The sequence below is a fragment of the Ornithodoros turicata genome, unplaced genomic scaffold (assembly GCF_037126465.1).
Source record: "Ornithodoros turicata isolate Travis unplaced genomic scaffold, ASM3712646v1 Chromosome24, whole genome shotgun sequence".
Classification (NCBI taxonomy): Eukaryota; Metazoa; Arthropoda; class Arachnida; order Ixodida; family Argasidae; genus Ornithodoros; species Ornithodoros turicata.
Window position 1 is genome coordinate 447,781 of NW_026999345.1, and position 8,350 is coordinate 456,130.

The 8,350-nt window shown below is 46.7% G+C and overlaps 1 protein-coding gene across 1 annotated transcript; it reads right to left on the reverse strand.

The window, feature by feature from the left end:
* Nucleotides 1-4,279: 4,279 nt before the first annotated feature.
* On the reverse strand, nt 4,280-7,581 carry LOC135373361 (uncharacterized). The gene is made up of 6 exons (XM_064606576.1): nt 7,435-7,581; nt 7,082-7,221; nt 6,896-7,003; nt 6,613-6,810; nt 4,480-4,699; nt 4,280-4,392 (listed from the first exon to the last, which is right to left on the reverse strand). The coding sequence occupies exons 1-6, from the start codon at nt 7,535-7,537 to the stop codon at nt 4,280-4,282; spliced, it is 882 nt and encodes a 293-aa protein (XP_064462646.1). The 5' UTR covers nt 7,538-7,581.
* Between the last annotated feature and the right edge of the window lie 769 nt (nt 7,582-8,350).

Consider the following 8,350-nt stretch of genomic DNA (forward strand, 5'->3'; position numbering starts at 1 on the left):
CGTTGATTTCTATTATGTCATTGCAGGGGAGCATCCGGTGTTATAAAATCTTTGGAAGGATGACCTCGGTGGTTCCCCACCAGTGAATGAGGTGCGGGCCGCCTAGGCACGCGGTGTCATTTCCCCTTATTGTCATTCATTCTTCACGTAATAAGACAGAATAAAAAAATAGCTAAATGCCACAAAGCACGACCAAGTATAATACCTAACATGTGTTTGAAGTAGAATCCATTCAAAGACGAGTGATAGGCGGAAGTAAGAATAATCTGCTTTCTGAATGGGAAGAGGACATCGCTGGAAGCCGAACTAAAGATACTCCTTGAGCGTGTGAAGAAGGCTCCCCTGCGGCCTCAGCAGCGTTTAGTGGTTCTGAGGTTCTGCCTTTTGCCTCGCATGTACCACCGTCTTGTGCTGGGACCCTGGCCTGCGGCGCTTTTGAACAAACTGGATCGGTTGATCCGGGCCTCTGTGCGACAATGGATCAAGCTACCGCACGATGTCCCTTTACGATGGATATTTTTATGCTCAGATAGGTGAGGGTGGAATGGGTATTCCCTCACTTCGGACGAACATCCCCTACCTGAAAATGGAGCGGTTTTCTGGTTTGAAGCTCTTAACGTCAGATACCATTGCGAAGATGGTCGCTCTGCCCATGACGAAGGACGCACTGAAGCATGCCGAGTGTTGTATGCGTTATAAGGGCAGTACGCTGGATACCAAGAGGAAGATCCAGAAGTTTTGGGCGACTTGTTACACCGCTCCAATGATGGTGCTCCGTTGAGGGAATGCAGAAAAGTTCCCATGGCCCAATCCTTTATGTCAGAGGGCACTCGCTCTTGCCTGGTAGGCACTTCGTTGATATAGCTAAATTGCGAATCAACGCCCTTCCCCCGCTATCACGTACCGAAGAGAGGACGAAATACAACCACTCTTTGTAGAGCTGGTTGTTCAGCAAATGAGACGCTCTCTCATGTGTTGCAAACTTGCCACCGGACGCACTCTGCCAGGATTCGGCGGCGCAATAACTTGGTTAAGTTTGCAGCGACCTGCTTAGAGAAGTTGCACTGGGATGTGAGCGTGGAGCCCCATCTGCGTGTACGTGATGGCACTATGTTTGTCCCCGACCTCGTCGCATACCGAGGCGAGAATTCGGTTATTGTGGACGCCCAGGTAGTGGGAAGTGGGATTGAGTTGGACCTTTGTCCCCAAAGCAAAGTAAGAGACTATTCTCGTAGTGATCTTCTTGAGGTGGTTCGGGGCCCGCGATCGTTGGAACCGCAAGTGACGTCCCTGACCCTAAATTATAGGGGCGTTTGGTCGAAAGCGTCGTCGAAGGACCTCCTCTCCCTTGGTATGGCAAAGCAAGACTTTAAACTACCAACAGTACGGTGTCTTCAAGGGGGAGTGAGGTGTTTCCATGCATTTAACAGGACGACGAGGGTTGTAAGATTTGTGAGGGAGCGTTAGACGGGTGGGGCGGAACGGTGTTTACACTAGTTTTTTTCGGTTCCTCTTCCGTGAAGAGTGGTATTGATTAAAAAAAAGCTAAATGCCACAAAAGACGACCAAGTATAATACCCACCATGTGTTTGAAATACAATCCATTCAAAGACGAGTGATAGGCGGAAGTAAGAAGAATCTGCCTTAGAAAACTGTGGCTTTCGCGGATGATCTTCTATTGTTCGCCTCGTCCAAAGCTGGTCTGCAACAGCTGCTCAGTATAGCAGATGACCATTTCCGGCCGCGAGGCATAAGATTTAATATTGCCAAATGTCGCACCGCTTCGTTGGTGCCATCCGGCAAAGAGAAGAAAGTGGTTGTAAAACCCACGCTATTCACTGTCCAGGGAGAGCCTATACCATCGTCTCACACAGTGACCCTGTGGAAATACTTGGGCATCCCCTTTGATGCCACGGGCCCCAGACCTCCCTCTCCTGTGGATAAGTTGCGAAGCATGCTCGCTAACTTGACTAAAGTGGCCCCGAAACCTCAGCAGAGGATGACAATTCTTCGCACCGTTGTTATCCCAAGAATTCACCACACCTTGATTCTTGGTGGATGTTCCATAAGGCTGCTGCAGGAACTGGATATATTAGTCCGCGCTTCAGTGAGAAGATGGCTGCGACTTCCTCAAGACGTACCAGTGCCCCTTCTGATGGAGGCCTAGGGGTCCCAGCACTTATAACCCAGATACCCCGTCTACGTCTGGCTAGGTAGGAGGCGTTAGTTCATTCGGATTGGCCTGTAGCGGTGGAGGCTAGTCGAACGCCTACTCTACGCTTTGACATGTGCTTGGCCCGGCGTGCAGTGACATGGGGATCTCGGTCCTTGACAATATCACTCCTGGTGCAGAAGTTTTGGTCAGCAAGGCTGCATGAGGCTTTCGACGGGAGAGGCCTCCGTGAAGCGGCTACTGTGCCTAGTGTCCACTCCTGGCTGGTTGATGGAAGGAAGTTACTAACTGGTCGCGACTTTATTGACCTCGTTAAAATGCGAATCAACGCCATCCCCACTAAGTCTAGGGCGTCAAGGGGCCGCCCCAACGAAGATCGTGGCTGCCGCCGGGGCTGTTCGGCGACCGAGACCCTTGCCCAGGCGGTTCAACATTGCCCGGCAACCAATGCAGCTCGTCATCGCCAGCATGATGGGGTATCCATATACATCGCCAAATGTCGCCGATCCAAAGGATGGTTCGTGCAAAGAGAACGCCACATTTATACATCACGTGGCCTACGAAAGTCAGATGTCGTGGCCTATAAAGACAACAGGGTTGCTGTGGTTGATACGCAGATAGTTTGATGTAGTCGCCCCCTGGATGCGGCGCACGCGGACAAGGCAGCCATCTACCGAATGCCCGAGATGGTTGCTATACTCACTAGCAATATGGATCCAGGCACTTCTGTGACCTTCACGTCGGCCACGATCAGTTTGCGTGGGCTTTCGTCAGCTGCATCGGCGCAGTCCCTTACCCGGTTGGGACTAACGAAAGGACATCTCAAGATAGCAGCGGTCCGAGCAATGCAGGGCACGGTACGCGCATGGAGGACGTTCAAGAGTGCTACCGCGATGGCAACGGCGAACCTGTGTCCGGCATGAGTGATTGTGATCTGCGTGCAGTGTTTCAGTGTGTGTCTGTGGGTGAGGTGTTTCTACAAAACTCTCCTGATGTACTGCGAGACAAATATGACGCGTGGTGTGGTGCATGTAAGCTCGTATCTGATCGCCGTCTGATCTACCAGTGCTTTATGAACGTTGTGATGTTTGCCTGTTACTTAGTGTTTGTATTATGCATTTTTGAACCTTTGTTTCGCGCATTTTAAGCGGACTTTGAATTGTTGTTGTTTAAAACGTTGAATGTGTTCATATAGTGATAATAATCTGCTTTCCTTGGGTCCTCGGGTCCTCGGAGGAATCTGAGGGCTCGTTATAGGTTAGAGCGCAAACGGTCTGTCCTGACTCCCCCAACCCCGCCTCCTCGTGGTAGGACTCGGGCAACGCCTTTGGCGGCTAAAGGGGCAACTGGGGAGTAAATTTTGCCCGTGGGAAGTAGCTGACCCCACAAGTGCTGCGCACTAGTAAGATGTACCCAGGCTGGTGAAGCCTCCTGGAGGGCAAGCGGTCGTGGTAGAGCAGTACCATGATTGGCCATTCCCCAATGGTACTCGGCGCCCTGTGGCTAACTTCAGTGGCGTATGGTCGTAACCCAGCTTCTAGAGGGCCGGGACCTAGCCTGCGTGAGACAAGTACTGGGAGGTCTCGGTTCGTCCGATGTTTATGGCAGCCTCCTGTAACGGTGCCTATTGGTTAGCCATCGAACCGGGGAAACGTTGGCCGAGGTCACTTTGGGGCCCTCGGATGATGCCGGGAGGTATTGCTACCCTCCTGTAACCCAGCACATTTGGAGGCTGAGCGGCACGAGGTATATCCTGGTGCTACCCGCTCATGGTCTGCTTTTGCCACTAGGGCCTAATGTCCAGAAAGTTGGTGGATCCGCCACATATCCCTGAAAAGTCCTTCAAAGTTTCTTACAGAAATACTCACAGAGAATTCTGTAAGATTTTTAATGTGATAATTGGACAATCTCATAGAACATCTCACAGTCATTCCCATAGAGTTTCGTATACATTTCTCACAAAATATCCTATAGGACCTTGCTGTGAGATTCAGGTTGTAGTCCTACAAAATATCATATAGAAATTCAACTCACAAGACGAATCTTATGAGAATTTCTATATGATGTATTGTATCTAGAGTGCAATACATCTGACCAACACAGATTTTACTCTTTATTTAAATCATTGAGCAAGCTGCTCATGTGTAGCGCAAAACCGTTGATCCTCTTCATGGATGGTGCTGGGGATTCTTTTGACAGCACAAAATGGTGGTACCCATCTGAAATGTAAACACATGGCAAATAAAACATCACAGCACATTTCCTCCTGGTATGACAAATATCTCAAGTATATTCTGTAAACTTACTAAAGACTACCTGGACCTTGACTGGTGTAAGTGGAGGCCTGGGCACTGCACCCTCTTTTGCGAAACGGTTGCAGTGTTTGCCAGTCACGCTCCTTCCGTGCAGCTCTTCATCAGTCCATACTAGTCGTGACATATCACGAGAAAACCTGGAGTCCTTCTTCGATTCCATCGCCCATGTTAGCTTCTCCTGGCTCACATAGATGTCATTTCCCATGTGCACCTGGGCAAAAGCAGTCATTGCAAATTAGCGTTGCAGATGGCCAGGAAGGTGACCCTACAAACTGGCGTGCATCGTAAGCAGTGCAAAACCCCTAGTGCTCTGTGAACATGTAACATCACTTTTGCCACATGGGACACGGATGGTGAAAGGGTGCAGCTAGCTAGTTCAGTTAGCATAGGCTTGAATTCTACAACAGCTGACTATATACAACAATGAAACAAATTACGCCATGAAGTTAAAGGCAACAATTTGAATTTGTTGTTTTTGCTGATGCTGCATTTTGCATAAACTTACAACTTTAATATCTACATATGCTGCACCGGTGGCATTTATTAGCTTCCTATTTTTGTAATTTCGGCCTTCGCTTATCTTCCTTAGATGTTTCTCTTCTGTGATATGTTACAGAGGGGGGCCACGGGAATGCCAACCCAGGTGCCGTATCACACGTGGTGAGCTTTACCACGTTTAACAACATGTCAGTGAATGTTGTAAACGAAGTCGCTCGAACTGTGCTATTAACGTGCACCAGAGGGTCAGGTCACTCAGACTCAAGGTATCCTGAGAAGCACCTGTGGCACCTATGTCTCTTTTCCTCCTTTTCTTCAATAAAAGAGTCCACTCTTCTCCCAGCTATGAAGTATAGTCGTGTGTTTCCTTGTCTTGTATGTTCAGCTACACCCCACCCATTTACTCATCACACATGTCGGTCTTTAAAAGGCCACTGAAAGGCTTCAACCTGCTACTTTTGACTGTCGGTGAAGTGCGGGCGTTAACTCACGAGCTGGTACGCTCACCCGACTGCAGCTGCAAGTTCAAGTCCCATTGCCGCATGGTTTCTCCACAACTACCGCATACCAACGCCTCATTGGATATAGTGATGATAGAGTGGCCTGGGATATAGACAGAGAAAGTGAGCAAAGTCCAGTTGGAAGAGAATGACGAAACTATTTAGTAGACATTCCACACAGTGATGTGTTCGTTAACAGGTCATTCCATGGCGAACTTCCGAGACACTGCGCTCGGAAATCCCAGATTTCTTTGAAATAAATTGTGGTTGACTGCTACCACACAGTCAATGATCACATGGAATGTTTTTCATGATTTTTTTATTTTTTGAGCCATGGCTCCATCCTGAGGAATGAGTTATGGACATATGACCTACCTGGCGAAAACAATATCAAAATAACTAGTTCACAAATTCCAGCTAAATCTCTTCTGAGTGAAGGCAAAGCATATTAAATTCGTGCCAAGACCCGTTGAAGGTTGATCAACACTTGTTGTCGTGAGCTTATGCCTCGAGATAATTGTAAAATTTTGAGAGCTTCAGGAAACTTTTATGGAACTCTGGCATTTTTACAGTCATTTAAACTGCTCAGCATTGTTGCCTAGGAGGCATAGAATGTACTTAAAATATCTTGAGGTGCACAGAACTGAAAGAGTACGCAGCCATCAATTGCACATTGAGGTGGTCCCGATAGAAAAAAAAAAAACGCAAATTTGAGAGGATGACACTTCTACATATATTTTAAAAAATCTGGGACGTTTGGCATGGAATAACCCTAATCTCACTTTCCAATTTATAAATAGAACATGATTCGCGTTGTGCTTCAAAGCTTTGTGACGTAACATCCGACATTGAGAAATTGCCTCCATGGTTGATGGAGTGGTCAGGATTACTGAACACCAGGTTATACAGTTTTTTGTTATGTTGGACTTTCGATCATTAAACTGGGTTCTGAAAGACGTAGCTGTTTCAGCAGGAGGTGCAGCTAGAAGTATCGTGGTCCTAAGGCATCTGAGGCTTTGTTGTCTTTGTGTAGGCTCAGAACACCTGGTTTCCAATGCTATGAGGTTAATATGACTGGAAGGTATATGTCTGTCATGTCCTGGAATAATGTGACTGCTTCGCTTGCCTTGGTCTCAACAGCCTTCAGTAGTGGAACTGAGCTTCTGTTCTGAGCTTTGCCCTTTCCCTGTACACATGATGCTGCCTTAGGTCTTTGGCGAGGCTCTGTCACGGACTCAATGTTGGCTGTGCTGTTCCTCTGTTGGGAATCAATGGGAGTCGACGACGTAGTGCAGGTCTCATCTGGTGGATGTGGCATCATTTTCTAACAAAGTTAAAATGAAGGTTTGGAACAAAAAGCAAGGTCAATACAAGAAAAGGTGGACCGTACGAAGACAGGCACATGTCACCTGATATTCTCGTGTGCTGTGAGACGTTACCTCATTCCGAGCAACACTGTCAATGGTAGGGGTACAACTGAAAGGTTCGGCACAGGTTTCCTGGTGACACACAGTGACCTGAGATATAGACAGAGGAATGGACCAAAGTCTGCATGGCAAAAAATTACAAAAACATCAGTAGACATTTGCACGTACTGGTTCATGCATCCACATGTCGGTTGCATTCTCAGGGGAGTTCAGTGTGGTCCAGGCAGCACGTAGCTCCTGCGCTGATTGGAGGAGGCCCATTTGAGCATCGCTTCCTGGCTGTGTTGGTGTGTCCACAGGGATGACCGCTGTAATGACAATAGACTTCTTCCATGTAAGACGTGTAAGTGTATGTCATGTGAAGGGTCAGTCCAAGAAGCGCAACCATATTTCTTTGGGGGAATATGACTTTCAATGTTCCACCGCTGCAAGCAACACGAAAGTGCAAAACGATCAATTAAAGTGTAAAGCCACATAAAAATTTAGGTTCCCTATATGTAATCATTTAAACAAGTGCTTACCAAATTTCTTTAACAGTGCGTCCTGTGTTTGACGGCAGAGTGCCCTCTCAGTTTCTAATTCCTTCTCAAGACGATCTAGCTTTTTTTGCCATTCCTTTTGCATTGCCTCGAGGTGCACCACTTTGTTTTTAAGAACCTGGTTCTCAATTTCTGTGTTATCTAATGCGTTCTTGCATTGCAATAGCTCCGCCTGTAATACTGAATTTTCATTGCCTGCCGCCATGGGTGCTTCTCCCTGCTTTGACATAATTCTCCTCATGTCTCTGTTGCGAGATACTTTTTCATTTAATCTTCGTTGCTTCTTTGTTGGAGGAGTTCCTTCTGTCTGAAACCATATTATGAAAACATAAACATTATTATATGAAAACGTATTAGAAACAGAGAACTGTGTTTACGAACTGCAATAGAGGCAGAACGTGATATTGCATGTTACGACATAGCTCCCTTGGTACTCATCTGAACAACAATAACAACTTTGCCTTTAGATGATGAATGATGAATATGCGTGATGATGATGACGAATAAGAAGTTTCTTCACCAGGGATGATACTCTACACTGGTGCTGGTGGAGATGTGGCTCATGTACACATCTGACAATCATTTACCATTGCATAAAAAGCCTAAGTGGCATTTTTAAGTTTAAGTTTAGACCTAGGTTTGCTTTAATCTGTGCTGGTGAAACAGGCCCCTAGTTTACTTAAGCTGGTTTCACCAATGCCGGTTAACTTTGAACCGAGATCAATGGTTGCTAAAACTTTCAGGCAACACTCCATTATCCTTCTTTTTTATACAAAAAGTTAATTGGTGACTTGATGAATATTTCAGTGACAATAATTCATTTTAATGAAACATAGTTAAGCGTTAAATTAAGGTTGATTCAAGGGACCGTTGATGTTGGTTCAAATGTTAATTGGCG

Bases quoted from the DNA above. Each gene is read 5' to 3' on its own strand.
- LOC135373361 (XM_064606576.1), bottom strand. From the start codon at position 7,537: ATGCAAAAGGAATGGCAAAAAAAGCTAGATCGTCTTGAGAAGGAATTA. The intron at 7,222-7,434 runs GTAAGCACTTGT...TTGTCATTACAG, and splicing joins CGCACTGTTAAAGAAATTTG to CGGTCATCCCTGTGGACACA. The intron at 4,393-4,479 runs GTAAGTTTACAG...TTTACATTTCAG, and splicing joins CAAGGTCCAGGTAGTCTTTA to ATGGGTACCACCATTTTGTG.